Source organism: Synchiropus splendidus, chromosome 13 (assembly GCF_027744825.2).
Source record: "Synchiropus splendidus isolate RoL2022-P1 chromosome 13, RoL_Sspl_1.0, whole genome shotgun sequence".
In the NCBI taxonomy this organism is placed as follows: Eukaryota; Metazoa; Chordata; class Actinopteri; order Syngnathiformes; family Callionymidae; genus Synchiropus; species Synchiropus splendidus.
Genome location: NC_071346.1, coordinates 12,551,490 through 12,569,243, shown reverse-complemented (window position 1 = coordinate 12,569,243; position 17,754 = coordinate 12,551,490). Strand labels below are relative to the sequence as shown.

The window sequence follows — 17,754 nt, the reverse complement described above, 5'->3', positions numbered from 1 at the left end:
TTGTTTTTCACGTTGCGAGGGGCAGACGCATTCTGTCGTCTATGAATGTCCACCTCCAGAACGGGTCAATCGTCCCCTATAAAATTCTTGACCGCGGGCTTCAATTTCATTCTGTCGTCTGTTCTTATCCACCACAGTTTCCGGTGGTACTGCTCTGGTGTTGGTCCGTATGTAAGGTTGAGCATAAATAAGACAGAGGGCGAATCATATTGCAGTGTTGAGCTAAGAAGCTATCGAACAAATCCTAGTAACCTGCTTCGACATGCTTTCCTCTGCAATGGCTGCACCTCAGCTTTGGATCAATGGGGCTAGCCACGGGTAGCTTGTTAACAAAGCAGCTTCTTATTGACCCTGCGGCATTAACAATTAACTGATGGTCTTAGTCAATAACCCGTTGACTGCTAGATTAATTAGGCACTTTAGCTTGAGACTCCTCCCAAACCCGTTCTTGTTTTAAGTGCATGAAAGCAAAGACACGTGGCCATATGTGTGGATCTATTTCAACATTTTGGGGAGTGATATCTTCACGCACAAGAGGAGCGGCTCTTGACAGCCTCCGTTCCTCGGGTGAAGGCTAAACACAAGCTACCTGCCATAATTCCTCCGCAGATCACCGCTGACCTTGCACCAAGGTCGGAGGCTCTGACTCCCGAGTCGGAGTTTAACATGACAGCAGCATTAAAAAGAGAATCAACCCATATATCAACTGGCTGCGGGGGGTTATTTTAGGACATCACCGTCTTCGGCTCCGACTCATAATGTAGCTGACGGAAATAATTCTGCATTTGCAGCAAACTCCCACAATCCTCCTGCTTCGTTGATCACTAATTCAGTCTTTTAATCGGAGGAGCCGACTGTGTTTTTTTTTTTTTTTTTTTTTCCGGAGGTTGCCCTCTGCAGTTCACGGCTATTAAACATCTCTCTGCCTCTGCACCCGCATGTATAATCAACCTTTTTATTTTGACAAACTGTGAATCAAATTAATTCTGTTCAACGTTTGTGTAATGACTCGACCGTGAATCAGCGATTCAAATCGGTTGCTTGTCACCCGAACCCCATTTGGATTTGCTGCGGACAGAAGCAGAAGCAGTGTTTTCTCCTTCACTTTTTTTCAACCTGAAAGTTAATTTAGAGGCAGTAAAAACAAAGCAATTCTCAATGGTAATGGATAAGGAGATGCATCACTACAACATGTTGACTACCCTCTTACATGGGATAATGCTCTGAAAGTACTGCAACAATTGAAGCTGCGGCTTGAGTTTGACAATTGCGGTGTTGGACATTTTCATCCAGACAGTAAGACAAGATCAGGCTCTCCTTAAAATGTTCGCTCACATCAGGAGCAAGATGCTTTTTGTCGACCCCGATTGCTGTGTTTTGACAACGAGAGAACGGAGGGTTGAAGGAGTGTTTACAGTGAGGACGTGAAGCAACCATCTGGCAGCGCAGACTGGAACCCATGATCAGCGGAATGGGATCTAGCTGCGCTGCTGTGAAGCTGGAGAAAGCGAAGGAAACGGAAACAGGAAACAACAAAATAAAAGCACAAGTGAAATGAAACATGACACTATGTTTACAGGCTGTTTTGCCAAAAAAATCTCTTTGGTGCTGCAACTTTGTTTTGTCATGGTTTATGTGTGCAATAACGTTCATATTTCATAAGGAAAAGAACTGTGGCAGAGAATCGTGATTTCAATTCTTAGCTAAAAATATTGTGATTCAGATTTCCTTAAACTACCTTGCTGACCATTCACTTGCAAACAAGATACAAGTAACACCTGACTTACGACTTACCACTACAGTAGCACCTTTAACCCTCGGGTCAGCTATTTTGAATGGCATTCGACTTACGTCCAATCCAATTTACGACCAGTTGGTCAGAACCTTTCCTTGTCGGATTAATGTCAATGAAATTTTGAACGGAAATGTTTATATTTTGCAGTTGAGCTATTTTTTTATCCTGAGAAGGGTCATGTGGTTCGCAGCAGATTTGTCGGGGCGGGAAATCAGCTGACAAACTGAGCGCCTCCTGACTGAAAATGGCAGCTCTCAGCTGGTGCCGCTCGCGAAAATGTTGATTGGGGCATGTGAATTGAGCCCGGCAGGTCTTTTCCCACACTGCGCTCTCGTGTTGAGTCACACATCTTCGCTGCGAGACTGTGGCAGCCTTCAGTGCGATTTGGCCAAAACATCAAACACCGAACGCTTCCGAGCGAGGCAGCTGTTCATACACGCTCCGAGGAGAATGATGTCACCAGAACTGTCAAGGTTTTTTTTTTTTCCTTCTTTTTCACCTGTCGGACTGAAGCCAAGGTTTATCCATGTGTTTTAATCCCAAAACACACACTCGCACAGAAGGCTGTCAGGAGGTGTGATGAGGCAAACCTTGTGACTGACGCTTGAAGTGTCACAAAAGGTCGTGTTGTTGATGTGCAGAAACACTTGTAGTGGCTTGTACTTGTGCAGGTGTGTTCCTCTAAGTCACTGAGAAACATTTCCACCTTTCCCTCTGGAAAATCGTCTTCCGACTATAAGCTCGCATTAGAGTTTTGCCGCCATATTGCCGCCAGATGACACCGGCGAAGACAAATCCGCCAAGTAATTTGTGCAGACAGCGCTTTTGTTGAATCAGATGTTTCAATTTGACATGTGTGAATTATAGTCCAAAGAAAACAACATGTTGCTTTGAGATGATGGTGGACTGAAAACAAACATTATCAAGGCCTTTGTGATTCGGAATATTTCAGTCAAAATGAATAGTCAGTGTTTTGGGCGCGTTGGCTTCATTGGAATCTAAGAAAATCTGTCAATAACTAATTGTTTTTTTATTTTATTTTTATGCAGCATGTGGTGATTGGCTTTGTTTCCGGGTTTATTATGTTCTCTCTCACAGATGGCTTTTGTTAAAGTTGCAATAATTCTCTTTCTTTGGAAAAGGAGTGGTCTTTTTCTTATCACTTTCAGTTCCCCGAAGGGAGGAGTGACTTTATTGTGAGGACGGAGCAGTTTCGCAACAGGCCGTGTATATCCTCCAAATAACTGTACTTAATGAAGTCAAGCCTGAATACAAATATTTTTCCTTGACTGACTGCAAACTAATAATGGTTATATAGAGGGCGCCACACACATAGTCAGGCTGTTTCTGCCTCTGAGGACAAGCTTGCCGCACTTTCCTCACACACCACAGACATAACACTGAACGCAGGCCTTTCATCTTCATATGCACCGGTCTGGCATTAAAAAATGTCTTAAACTGTTAGTCGATCATGAGGTTTTACGGCTCTCACAGCACCAATGACCCCCTTACTTGCATCCCAGTCGCTACCCACGATCAGCTCTCTTGAGAGGACCATCATCCTCCAGTGCCTGCACCTTCAATCCACTGTGTGGCTCCAGGTTTGTTTCCTCTCATTGGGTTCCATAGTTTGCTATCCCCGCTGCACTCTGAGTCGGGAGCTTTGAAGCCTTTTGTGCCCGGCTGGAGAGATGCTTTTGCAGAGTGCTGAGGGATCTGTTGTCTTCAGCTGCCAGTCAGGGACTGTTGCTGTCGGTGGATTCACCTGGGGGATTTTTGGGCCTGCTGTTGTTTGCCAGAGCTGAAGACTGAGCCTTGGCTCTCAGCGTCTCTCTAACTTTATTTAACTCCAGCCACACCGCAAGGATTGTCCTTGAACAACACGACACACAATTGCTATCAAGTTTTGTTTTTCTTTCTCCTATGCATCAGAGTTTTTGGTGCTTTACATTTGGAAGTGATTTTACTGTCTGTTTCACTTCAGTCATGTTCATAACCACAGCAAACAAGTTGATCTGCCAGTTCACTTCTGCAGCAGTTAATGACGCTGTAGTTTGACGTACAATAGGAGTTTAAATCCTTGAACTCTGTGAGTCACTTGAGTCATTATTTAAGTGCCTTGTCAACACTACGACGTCATTCTATATGTGAGTAGCTGATCTCAGGGGCACAATTCTTTTACGAAACTAACCACCAATGCACTGTGCACAACTTTAAACTTAGTTAGAAATGAATATGTTTATTATTTTCATTCGTGTTACAACTCAATACATAAATATTAATGTTGTTAACATCTGGAAAATAGCATTAAACATGCATTAAAGCTAGAGTGGGAGATTTAACAACCATTTATTTAATGCTCTAACACTAAAATAAAGTGTTTCCGTCACACATGGAACGTAGTACAGTGTTAAAACACCGTCCAGTTTTGCTCTGCCTTGGAGCCTAAAAAGACTTGCTCTGCTGCACTGAGTGTCTGGCTTCGAGTGATTTTTTTTCATTCAAATGTAGCTCACGCTAACTTTCGTCAATCGCTTACTCCAATTCTTTATGAGAGAACTATTCAAATAAATGTCGCAAAATGGGAGTCAAAACACAGGTTTCAGTCATCAGGTCCAGGGTCAATACGCAGTAAGAGAGTCTCAGCAGGCAAGAGACAAGGAGCTGAAGACAATAGTGCTGGAGTCCAGACGCCCAGGTCAACAACTGGTGACGCATCTGAGACAGAGACATAGGTTAGTGCTTTTAAAATATACAGATAAAACACATTAGGTCATAGCAATTGCAATAATAATGTGGTTTCCATTTTGGAAATGTTTGTTTTCATTGCTTGTGCATTTTTTTAAAAATCCTGAAAAAAACAACAAGGTAATTTTCTACATGAAGGCCATAAATCTGGTGTGTGTTGGTGACTTTTATTCCCCATCTGTCTTTGCCTTGTGAATTTTTATTTTATTTAGTTTTTGCACGTGCCCTTCCCTTAGTTATACAGGCAGCACATATCCTGAAAAACAAAAGCTCTCTCTGTCAGTCTCAGATGTGTTTGTGCCGTCTGTGGCGACAGAATTGACTTGCTGTCTTGTTTGCGCTGCAGAAGCAAATTCATTATTTTGAATTAGTTTTGTTTTTCACGATGCGAGGGGCAGACGCATTTTGTCGTCCATGAATATCCACCTCCAGAACGGGTCAATCGTCCCTACACTGTGGAAAACTCTATAGAATTCTTGACTGCGGGCTTCATTCATATACAAATATAATCTTTATTGTTCCACTCCAGGCTGCTAAAGCCGAACATATTGGCTGCTGCTTATCGTGTGGAGCTGCTGTCTCTGTCCTCAGCTCTGTTTCTGTCGCTTCTCATTTGTGGAATTGACTTCTTTTCATATGGAAAGAAACGATGATTGCCTCTAACGCTCTGTGTATTAAACAGGCACTTGAGTGCACACAAGCCTAAATTAGCTTATTATTTTTGACAGATAAATCTTTCACTTGAACTTCGTTCTGGACCAAGATTTTAAAGCACAGTTACTGGTTTTATACTTATAGCTACAGCAGTCATCCGAGCAACTTCCTGAGCTTTGTCGCTGAAACAGAGCAAGATTGTGGACACAATGGCTACAAATGAAATATACCTATAGGAAGGACTAATATAAGTACTGAAAAGGTCATGAAAAGCCCAATTATTCTTGTTTTTAGCATGTCTCACCTGGGCTTTTCTTGTGTAACAAGTTGAACAGCAACTACAGTAGGTGCTGCCGTCCCACTTGGACATGTGATGTCTGTGAAAGATGTACAACGTGCTCTGTTTTTGCCTTCTTCCTTCCCCACTCCGTGTTGGAGACCCCATCTATTCCGGGCAAAAAATCTGGGGGAGAACCCTGGGACTTATATTGATGGCTCAGGAGCAGGAAGAAGTGAACGTTTCGCGCCCCTCCAACTCTCCACCGCCTCTGTATATATATATATATATATATATATATATATATATATATATATATATATATATATATATATATATATATATATATATATAGTATAATTGTCTTCAGAATTACTTTAGGTACACCTCTACATAACATTGGATCCTTGTTAACATTAAAGAAAAGAAAGAAAGTAATATAGATCAGCTTAACTTTATGAACATTGTTTTTGTCTGTCACAGAAAAGACTTCAAGTGCATCAATTTGTCTGAAATAAAAAAAAAAAATGTTGTTGTTATTACACTTTTTTCTAGTACGGCAAATAAGTTTGTTTCCCCACTATTGGAGAAGGACTGGTCTAACCCAAAGCTTTTGGACCTAATACAGCATTTTTTGTGGACAAGCACAAAATCAAATTACGCAGGGATTCAAAGTCCCATGTTGAATTTTAATGCCCATTTAAGCTCAACGTTATGTACGGCTCCGGATTATTATATATCATGTATAATAATCCAGATATTTCTGCAAGCTTCCACAAAGCTTGCGGATATGGACCAAACAGAGCAGTACCTCTGGAAACCTTGGGGGGCAGTGTTGCTGTTACTACCCCATACATACCTCTGCGACACAAAGAAGACATGACAATAGCGGAAATTCTCCATCCTCCAGTGGAAATATATTCGGAGGCCTCATCGACCAGCGCCTCCTACAACGCTGCCTCCTTTTCCTCTTTTGGGCAAGAGATTCAATACTTCTTCCACAGTTGCCATGTTGGTTTTGGAGTTTTTCAGCGGCATATAGATATATAGGTGATCAACAACCCCAACGTGAAGAACGTGACGGTAACATCATTTGAAACGGACGGGTAAGGAGCATAAACTGGTCTTTAGACATTTTTTTTATCCTACTTTGTAGGGACCAATTCTTGACACAACACTGTCCTTGTGAGGACGATTTAAGTTTGGTTCAGAGTCATGGCTTTGGATGGTTAGGTTTAGGGTGAGAGGCTGGGGAAAGGGTTATGGCAATGAGACACCTCCTAATGTTCCCACAAGGATAGAAATACAAACACAGTGTCACAAGACAGTGGTAAAAGTGGTTAGTTGATATACAGTGTATCCTGGGCGCAGAGACGCTTTGTGCCTTCTGTAAATAAAAGGGAGGCTGGAACATTCTGTTAAGACGTGAAAGGTTTTCTGCCTGTGTCAGTCCCAGGTGATGACCTGTCTAGTGACCGGTTAAGCAGAGCAAGTTTAGTCACCAAATGACAAAGACAGTTCGTACGATCTGAAACGCTTGCCATGATAACAACATCGTTCGGATTTGACTCCTCAAGACCCAAAACCTAATTGATACAGCTTAGTTAAATGTCTGAAAGAAACAAGAGGAAAGTACCTGAAGAACTTCCCCAGAGCTGCCACAGCTACTTCATGTTTGATCAATACGGATGATGAATTGCGAGTTTCATTCTTGACACTCGGGGTCCGAAGAGAATGATCTTTTTTCTATTACGCTGCCTGTTACATTCAGAATCGATACCAGGAAAGCCGGGGACATTTTTCAACCGGCCAAGCAGATGAGCTCGTAAACTTTGGCTATTACACCACTCATGAATCTTGGAGCTCACTCTGGATGACTTTGCCTCTTCAGCCGACCCAAAAAATTCCAGCATTTGGTCACATCCTTTGTCATATAAGTCTTGGTAGTCTAGATGCATCTCAACTTACTTTATAATTACTGAAGTAAAACTGGAAAAGAACTCAGGGAGTGTAAACTTCAACGAATAGAGAATATTTTAAAAATTCCAAATCTTAATTCTCTGACTAGGAATCGAACCCGAGACACAGTGGCGAGAGCACTGCATTCTTTTCATGTAAATGTGTACATGTATATATTGTGTACTGGAGGCCTGAAGTGATGGAAAAAAAGTATTATATATTTCACACATTTCCTGAAAATCTAATCCAAACTTCCCATGTTATTTTGAACACAGGCACACAAACCAACGGTATCGAAAACATGAGATAAGTTGACCATTTTGGGGAGATGTTAGCCTGCCTGAGTTTATATGACTCTGACTCTGAGGCTTTGTCCCGCCCCAATACTTTCAAGCACAGGAGAACAACTTCACATCATTGTGCACCAGTTATTGTTTGGACTGTTTTAACCCTCTGGCAGTGGCTACAATAACAGACCTTGGAAAGAAGTATAATGGGCAACGTTTCTGAGACATATTTTTACAGAGGGTTTTGAAATTATGGACATTAAAGATGGAAGTTGTGTGAGTTTTGAGCAAAGTTTCTTTCATCCCTAGAATTTCCAGGCCATTGACTGGCATCAAATTTTGGAGTCATACCAGTGCAGTCGGCCTGTTCTCTTAACTGTTAGGTGCAGTGACTTCCACACAGCTGTATCTGTCTTCTTACTATTGTTTTACAGTTGTTTCAGGGCAGTGGTCATTTTACTTTATGTAACTTACCTCGTGACGCTTGAAGATGATGTCACACTTTGAGGTAGAAATGTTTGTGGAAACTTGTCTTTTGACTTGCGAATAGTTTGTTGCAATGGCGCTTTGAGTCAAGAGACTTTGTCAGGCAGGTTGCTAGTGATGGGTTGATGAAGCTTCATGAAACAGTGTCCCCAGTAGGTGGCGCTCTTTGTTTAAAGATTATGTGAGGTTTCATTGGAATGGTTGGAGCCAAAGAATGTACAGCAAAGAAGTTTCATCCAGCGGCTTCTGAAAATGAGTGCAGTGTTTCATGAAACTTCATTGAAACTGCATGTCTTCCTAACAGGAAGTGGGCCTTAAGTTAGCAATACTGCGTCCCATTTTTTCATTTAGCTGCTGGTAATGGAGTAGCTTGAAGCAGTGTAAGGAGTCGACATGAGCTTCAGGAAGGAACATTTTCAAACCTAAACATGCCAGCTACTGACCTCTGAATGTAATGACACTGTTCCTTGAAAACCCATTTGCAAGACGTGGCAAATGTAACTTGACCAACCTCAGCAACCTCGACTGATGCTGAAAATGTTGATCCAAGTGGTGCAACACAGATTCCTTTTTGAGGGTTGTTTGCATTTCTCTCAGTGCGATGGCTGTGCAAAGGTGCTTTGGGACACTTTAAATGTTAATTAGACTGTAATTACCGCCATAAATGTCAGCGGATTTTACACTTCAATTCAGCGTAATCTGATGCCGAGAATTCCATTAGAGGAGAAGCTGTGTTGGATTCACATTGCACTGATGTTTATGTGTTTTGGGGAATAAGCCGGAGAGAAATGTGTTTGTAGGTTGAAGTTGAAAAATAGAAGGGATTGACTTTCCCAAAGAAAACAGGGCTGGATGGCAGCCAAGTGACAATTCTCCAGCAGCATGTCTCTGGTTTCCACAGCAGCGACGCTTTCATTGATTCTCACTCCGTCTTAAAAAGCTTTCTGGGGGCCGCCGGGCTCCGAAGTCCCTCCTCTCTCCTCATCCTCAGCTTTCTATCCCGGTGTCTGTCCTCGCGGTGGCGCTAAACTGATGGAGTTATACATGAAATCACCTTGTTTTAAAAAGCAGGGTGGACCCTTCTTCATGTCTGATGTTGCTTTACTTGTTCCCTTCAAGTGCCAGTGAGGCTGACTGAATCCTGCCAACGCAAGAGGCGTCGAGCCAACTCGACGTAGGCAAAGTTGGATTTGTGTGAATGAGCATGCAAAGCTAAATGAACTTAAGCGAGCAGATCTGAAGTAGAAAATGAAGTGCTACGATTCAGTTTTATTAAAAGAGCAAAGGCAGGCCAAGTTTTTTTTTATTGCAAGAGAGAGGAAGTGGGTTTATACTGACTCAAAACTTACTTCAGAAGTGTCGAAACTCAGTTTCTCCGAGTCATAAAGGGGTACAGAATGGAATTAGTTCAGCCTTGTCTGTTATAGACGCTTGCGATGCATCATGGAACAGTGGACTAGTCAGTCTTAACAAGACACTATGAATAACCACTCTCCAATTTATATATAGCAGACCTGGGCAAGGTGCGGCCCGGGGGCCATTTGCGGCCCTTTGCCTGTGTTTTTGCGGCCCTCATGAGGTCACACTAAAACTATATAACTGTTGCAGTATTTTCTGTCTTTTTTTTAAAATCCTGTTTCCGTTTCAGCCAATACTAGTTCAACAGTAAATACAACAAATTCATGACTGTATTTTTGTGTCTTCTATTTGTCATTTTAGTATTTTCCTCAATTTTTTTTTTTTTAAATAATTGCCTTTTCATCCTCTTCAATGTTTGGTCCATAGTTGGTAAATGTTTTTATAGGGTTTATGCCATATTTACACTACTTAATATCCTTGCTTCTTTGAACATTTTGTGGTTCATTTCAAGATTATTTTTCCTTCACATTTCGTAGTCATCGCCACTTTTACTTTGCCTTGATGGCCCCTCTCATCAGTCACAGTTTGTAATGTGGCCCTTTAGGAAATTTAACTGCCCACCTCTACACTATAGTCATTGAACATTACAGGTGTAGATTTTCTGTCCTCCTTCATAATGTAGCAAACAAAATTCATCAAAAATTGATCTAAGAGTCTGTAAATGGCAGTTACGGATTCCGATGTCAGTGTCCCTTTTCATTCTCATCCACTTTATTCACTGTTATTACACATCATATTTTGCAAATAACAGAATCTATTGTTCAGATAATGCTCTCCTTTTGGTGCTTTTACAGAAAAGAGCCTGGATTTAGTCCTCGAGCCTTGAGTTGCCCACATGTGCATAAAGGGGTGAAACCTAGAAAGTTACTATGGTAGTTGTCTCACTCTATGTCCAGCTGACTGCTACTTTCCGTTGATCTTTTTTTTTTGTAATTCCACAGTTGTTCATAGTTATGTTCCACATGAGCTCCTTCTTTTGGTATTTTTCATGAAGAGGTTGCCAAACCAAGTCAGCATCCCCCGCTCCCTCCAATTCAATTTGACCGGAACACTTTGATTTCAGAAGAGTTTGGTCCGACACATCGAATGACAATAAAGGCTGAGATCAAATATGGTTCATCTAGTTATGAAGGAATTAAAACAGGGTCACTGTCTGGGTCTCCGACTTCTGTCTAGAGTGCAGAAGCTTTCTGGACGGTGACTGCAGTCTGATCTGATCTGGCCTTATTTGTAAGCCCGTCCAGACTGCTGCTCAGTTCCACTGAGGAAACTCTAAATGGATGTTGACTCTTCTGTGAAGAAAAGGTGTGTGCGTGCGTGCGTGTGTGTGTGTGTGTGTGTGTGTGTGTGTGTGTGTGTGTGTGTGTGTGTGTGTGTGTGTGTGTGTGTGTGTGTGTGTGTGTGAGAAGTGAGCTGCTAATTTGCCTCTTAGCCTGAAAAGTTTTATTCACTTTGAACCAGTGTGAAGAATAAAAAAAACACAGTGTTATTTCGACAATTTCGCACCACAGAAAAAAAAAGATTTTTTTTTTATATATAAAGACTTAGGCCTTGTATAGTAATCTCAAGGGAGAGTGCATGGAATCACAAAAATCATCAAGACTCCATGAAATCATCTGTTGTATTACGGGTTACATTCGTTGCACCCACCTTTTTATTTGACTGCAAAACTGTTTTCACTTCCAGTGTTGTTCAGTGTTTCAGTCGAGCTTCTAGACGCTCCTTTTTACGACTTGTGTTAGGACTGTGTTGTCGATGACTGCGTATTTATGATCTCATTTAATTGCTGTTCATGACTCACACTGAGATCTGGCGTTCACTCAGAAGCGGACTGACGTATACTTGGCAAAGATGAATATTTAAAAAATGAAACGGCAGCAGCATAAAACTGATTAAAAGCTGGCAGCAACAGAAGTCTTCTCTGTAGTTCAATCCAACTTATCAGACTCAAGGCAACAACTTTGAAATGAGGGCTGCGAAACACGGATTCCGCAATACGCCCCGAGGTCAAGTTCATCCGAAAAAAAAAAAAAAAGGGAAATGTATGTGACAAGATGATGCCGGAAAGTGCGTTTGCTGGCACTTTGAGTGTGAACATAGAATGTATAGAAGCTGGCTCAATGAACGAGAGACAGCAATGTTCATCTCTCTGTGTGTTCTCTGGTCGCCAGGAGACCCATGACAGATTTCCAAAACTGGGCCAAGTGGAGGCCTGGGAGGAGCTGGGCAGCGGCGAAACACAAGAGGGCAGCACCACGGATTGCGACGACGAAGACGGATGTCAAGCCTCGGGAGACGGTCAAGACCAGACGTGTGAGTGAACTCTGAACGGAATTTCTCTCGGCTTTCCTCCCTCCGTACAAGCAGGATTTATGTTGTCATAAACACCAGTGTAAACCCAACATGTCGGCTCTTGTTATTGTGGGCCATATTCAACATCCCTTTTCCTACCTGTTTTATGAGATCACTAATGGAATAATGTGAATGATCTTCCCCTATTATTATGTGTCACTCACTTATTCGAGGGCTGCGATTAGCGGGTCAGTTTTATACATCACTTGGGGCGAAATGACTCAAACTATTAACTTTAAATCATCAAAAGGAGTCTGACATGCGGGTGGCTTTTTTGTTGGCCTTAAAACTGTCAGTCATACTTTGCAACAAAGTTATTCTGTTGCCCTCATTGTTCTCTCTTTTAACTCATCTTGACAAAACATGTTTGGGAAGCACGCAGGTTTTTGGAAGCAACAAAAAGAATGAAAAAATCCATTTCAGTAGCAGTGACTCGTGCATGGCCTTCCTTCAGGGTGTGGTGCTCCTGTTGCCAAAGTCTTGAGGCGACGTACCCGCTTCAAGTCATTGCTAGATTAGTGTTCGAAAAAACACAACAACAAAAAACATTTAGCATCTGAAAGATACATTTTAAGTCACTGAATGAGATGAAAAATCACTGCCTCAGACACTGATATGTGACTGAATAAAATGTGTTGGAAATGAAGCCGGTTTTGCTTAGACTCCAGGTCAGGGGTCTATGACTCACATCTTTCCTGCACAGTATGTGTGAATGCACGTTATTATGAATGACCCAATAGCAAACGGACAGTTGGGGCTCTGGGACAGCTGCCTTTCTGGGTCTGGGCTCCAAGTGTGAAAGCGGTCTGAAGTGTAGGCCAGAGTCGGGGACCTTTCCGACTGAGACTGCCAAAAAAAAAATGCATATTTTAAAATGCAATTCCTTAGGAGTCATAGATTTTTTTTAAATACCGAATACAACTGAATTGGCAAGGAAGACCAACAGTTTTAGAATATGATAAGACTTTTATATAATGACAGTGTCAACAAACATTGGAGGAACATTGCTCGACTGAAGTGGAACCTTTATGTGGCAGGTTGGCAGTAAAGTCTCAACGGTAAACTCAGCAGAAGTGATGGGTAGATGAGGTTTCATGACACAGTGTCCTGTTTTTCAGAGGCCAGCAGATGGCACTGTCTGCTGTAAAATGTTTCGGCTTGAACAACTTCTCCAACCCTGCAGTACTGTTTCATGATACCTCATATACCCATCACTACTCAGCAGTGCACTGCACTCGTCCCCAGTGAAATAAAGTGGCAGAGCTTGCATTGAAAAACATCAGGTTGGAAAGGAATAATGTGCAAAAATATGCGTCTGGTTGGAGAATCCATTGCAGAAACTCAGCAAAGGTCACGTCATTCCGGTCCGACCACAGAGGAAATGCTCCATGATGAACATCCAAAGTGACAACCGACTGTATCTCCGAGTCCCAGACTGAGGCACTGGGTTCTCAGTTAAAGGGGGCGACAAATTTGACCGAGTACAAATGAACTAAAGCAGCGTAGTGTTCGTCTTTAAGTAAAAGACTGACATCGCCAGCATATTAATCATATAAAAATGAATGATCCCCAGGAAGATCAGAGCCAGAAAAAGCTCCTTTTCCTTGGGTTGGAATGAGTCATCATGTTTCCCCCAATATCATGATCATGAATAAATGTTTAATTCAAACTCTATAAATAAAAGTTTAGATCCTCGGGAGAGCGGCCCGCCAACACCACCAAGTGCCACGAAGAATAAAACACAATTCAATGCAACATTCTCCTGAACTGGAGGGAACTGAGTCAGCACCGCACGACTCTTCCCTCATCCCTTCCTCCGAGCTTTTGACAGCTCTCTGGGAGATGAAGCGCCACAATAACTTTGCATAATCGCAAATAGCTCTGATGACGCTTCCACTTGAGTAAAGTGCCGTGGCGTTTTCCGCAACTGAGTCGGGAGAGTTTGCGCAGTGTTTAATGGTTGACCGCACAACAAGATGGACATAGCTTTTACACAAGTGTTCAAACGGTTCAAGCATATTATGTGGCACTTGATATTTTCATTTAAAAAAAAGAGTCAGTGAAAACCTCAACTATTAAACTAAATGGAGTCTGGTTGTATGATGTCACGGATGCTTGACTCGGTTTCAGCCCCTGTCTCGCCTGAAGACATGTCAGAGGCCTCTCAGTGCCGTCGACAAAAAGCCCGGTCATGTAAGAACTGAGGCCACCACAGAGATCATGTGTGAATAAATCAATGAGTCTCTAATCGGCCGTGTCTCCTCTCGTCCCCGCAGCTATTTGTCGCATTTTGTGGCGTGATTATGGCGTATTAAGCCCTTTTTACTTGGAGCTGCTTCACATAAATCTCAGCGTCTTGATCTCATTGTTACAAAGATCTGAAAAGGAGAATTGAATTGGGTTGTGGCCACTCTTGAGAGTGTTTTGCTTGTGCTGGTAATGTGGTGTTAAAACAGTAAAAGAGCAGGTGAGCTCTGCCTCAGACGCAGGAGAAGTAACCGCATGGGTAAACAAACACATCCTGTGATCGGGCTGCAGGGGCGCGCAGCGAGGAAATGTGAGTCTCGCGGGCATGGAAGCGCAATCCTCTTTTGGTAACAAACACCATCTGTCAGGTGAAGACACTGGCGGGGCGGCTCGCGCTATTCACTTTAGTGGTGAGCGTTTGGTTGCCTGTCACAGGGAAGAAGTGTCTCAACGTGGCAGCAACAGATGTTCATGTGCGTATGAGCTGAGTCAAGTCAGTGAAGTAGACATTGGAAAATGCTACTTGCTAATCACCTGAAGGTAAAGTTGCACCAACAAATATATGCATATGGATCCATGGAAATATCAGGAGAAATTCACCTGACACTTTAGTACTTTCCAAAAACTTTCCATTTATCTTTTCCCCCACAGTGTCAGCATAGACTCCCAGGACTGTTACCCTTGTCCGAAGAGTCTTGGGGAATTGCCTGACTGTGAATGGACCAGCAGTTAACATGAGTTGCTTTAACAGATTTACCGGCAAATTCTGTGCTTGTGAACCATGACATTGAATTGTATCTGACCTCAGAAGTCAGGATTGTACCGCATCAGAACCGCTCACTTTGGCCAGTGTGACTGAACATTTGACATATGAGGATGTAGCATAGCACTACACTAGCACAGTGCAGCCCGGGGGCCAAATGTGGTCCTTTGACTGTATTTATGTGGCCCTCCTGGAGTCAGAGTAAAACTACAAAACTGATATTGTTGTACATTGTTGTTTTGTTTATTTTAGTAGTATTTCTTGTCCCTTAAAATACATCAGAATTGAAAGAATGTATGAGACACATCGAGAATCTTTAAATGGAATGTGGTTTAAATTCAATAAAAAGCATTTTCAAAGTGTAATTTCATAGCCACACATGATGTCATTACTTGAATTTTAGTTTCCATTTTTTGTTCCCCTCCTCTTTTTGGGTTTGACGGCCCCTCTCAATGGTCACATGATATATGGCCCCTTTGGAAATTTTATTGCCCACCTTTGTACACACACACGCACACACACACACACACACACACACACACAGGTTTGTTTTTCTTACCTTGTGAGGACAGGGGAGGTTTCTCATTGCCATAATGTTTTCCCCAGCCTCTCTCCCTAAACCTAACCATCCAAAAGAAATGAACCAAACCCAAGTATAATGACTTTACTTTTGAAGTCTCCATCCTCAAATTGAGGCTTAACCTCGTGGGGTCCATTCAAATAACCCCACAACCTCATATGGTCCTCACAAAGATAGTGTTTTGTCAAGAATTGGTCCCCACAAAGTTGGATAAACAAGCCTACACACACATAGACACATAGACACAAAGATTTTTGGTGGTAAATATTGAACATGTTTAGCATTCACCAGTGTCAGGAAGGTGCTGAACACTACAGGCCAGTGATGCTGGAAATACGGACGTCGGTCAGTCTTCTGCTTTTTTCCTTCAGTCGGAAACATTAGGTGCAACACTGAATATTTTAGTGCTTTTTCTCTGTCGCTGTAGAAATGTGATTTGACCTCTGACCTGACGTGGAAACTCTCACCTCTGGACACTTTCAATAGCTCTAATGGTTTTCCCTACAAAGAGACTTGCAGGCGCCCCCAAAATGAAAGGAGCAGAAAGGTTGTCATTAAAAGTGAGTTGCCATAGCAACTTCGCCTCCCATTAATATTCCAAGTCAATAAGCATGAATTGTGAAATGTAAGTGTTGGATCTGTTTGTAATGCAGCAACTTAAATGAAACTCAGCTCCAGCATTTGTATGAGCATCAAGGTTGTGGACGCGGCGCTTCCCTCCCAAAGCCTTTAAGGTCATAAAGGTGTTCAGCAGCTGTTTAACCTGGCAGAGGAGGTGCATTCCTCCTGCGAAGGGCTGCTGGGGCAGGATATGGCCGACCGACTGGATTACACTGGATTGGCCTGGAGCACATCGCAGCCCGCTGCCGCCCCGGACCGACAACGCTTCCTTTCATGTCGGGAGACTTGCGAGGCGGCGCAAAGGAGCTGAGATTAAGGGTGGATGATGAAGGTTGGGTTCTGTAGGAGCATGGAAGGTTGAGCTAAGAGGAGGGTGCGGAATTAGAAGTAGCGTTGATGTGGATGATTCCGGAGACGAAAGAGGATTTGAAGTGTTTGTTTGTGTTGTGGGGGAATAAACGCACAAAACCTGCAATTGATGTTTTTTCATTGTTTATCTACCAGATCCAAAAATCCATTTATTTCTATAACTACTGAGCTCACTGGGCTTATGTTGTCGAAGTGCCATGTAAATAAATGTGTAACCATTCTTGTTCCGCTCATATCTCTGACACTTTCACTAAAGTCCTGTGGATCAAGCCCAAATGTTGGGTGATCACCATCTTCTCAACTTTCCTGTTGTCACTCCGATAAGATGGGAGTCGATGCTTCTGCACATCAATATTCTGGTCCCTGGTCCTCGATCCGAATGTGCCCCCGGCTGTCGTGCGGAGAGGTCAGCTGGCTTGCAGATGTAGTAGCTGTGTCCTGATGCGGATATTACCATCATGGCTGCTATTTCCCTTTTCTTTTTCTCTGAAGTGCAGTGAACTCTGCGGGGCAGGGAAGGGTTGATACTGAAGCAGGGTGAACTTTGCTTCTGGAGTGAGATGGGAATGTAAAGAAAAGGCTTTACTTTGATTCCTCTGTGTTCCACCAGACATGGATAAAATGGGAATATAGGTTTTGTTTTGAGGCTTTCTGCACAGTTTATACATGATAAATAACACACACAAATAAAATAGCTGTTTTAATTCACATGTATTGTGAATTTAGCCAAAAATAAAGAAAATAAAAAGAAAGAAGAAAAGCGTCTCAAAAATAATACCTCAAAGATTTCCATTATTCAGTATGCATTTTGGAACATGTAAATATCATAACTCATAAAACACATTTTCATCGCAAACACTTAGTCACTTCCTTAATGAATCAATAAATCTTTAGTCCTCAATTTTTAGTATTTTTTTTCTGCTATTTATTTAATGGCTTTATTCATTTTGTAAGTCTAGGAATCACATCCAGTATTTTTAAGCAAAATAAAATGACGCTCATGTTAAATAAATGTTCTTTTGTTACCCTCTTAAGATTTACTCCATTGTTTTCCCTTCTGGACAGCTGATAAATATTAACTTGCCACTGACATAAAGGGAGTTAAATGTTAACCAAACTCCACTTGCACAATGTGTCATATGTCGTGTCTTAAGTTTTATTAAGTACATACATGTAGTCATATTTAAATAAAAAAAA

General features: G+C 42.2%; 1 protein-coding gene across 2 annotated transcripts in view; it reads left to right on the top strand.

The window, feature by feature from the left end:
- Positions 1–17,754, top strand: part of LOC128769411 (glypican-5-like) — a 122,670-nt gene that overhangs the window by 89,118 nt on the left and 15,798 nt on the right. For both annotated transcript variants that reach the window (XM_053883103.1, XM_053883102.1), the window contains one exon: positions 11,797–11,938. In XM_053883103.1, the coding sequence (XP_053739078.1) occupies positions 11,797–11,938 (142 nt within the window). The remainder of the gene's footprint in view (positions 1–11,796; positions 11,939–17,754) is intronic.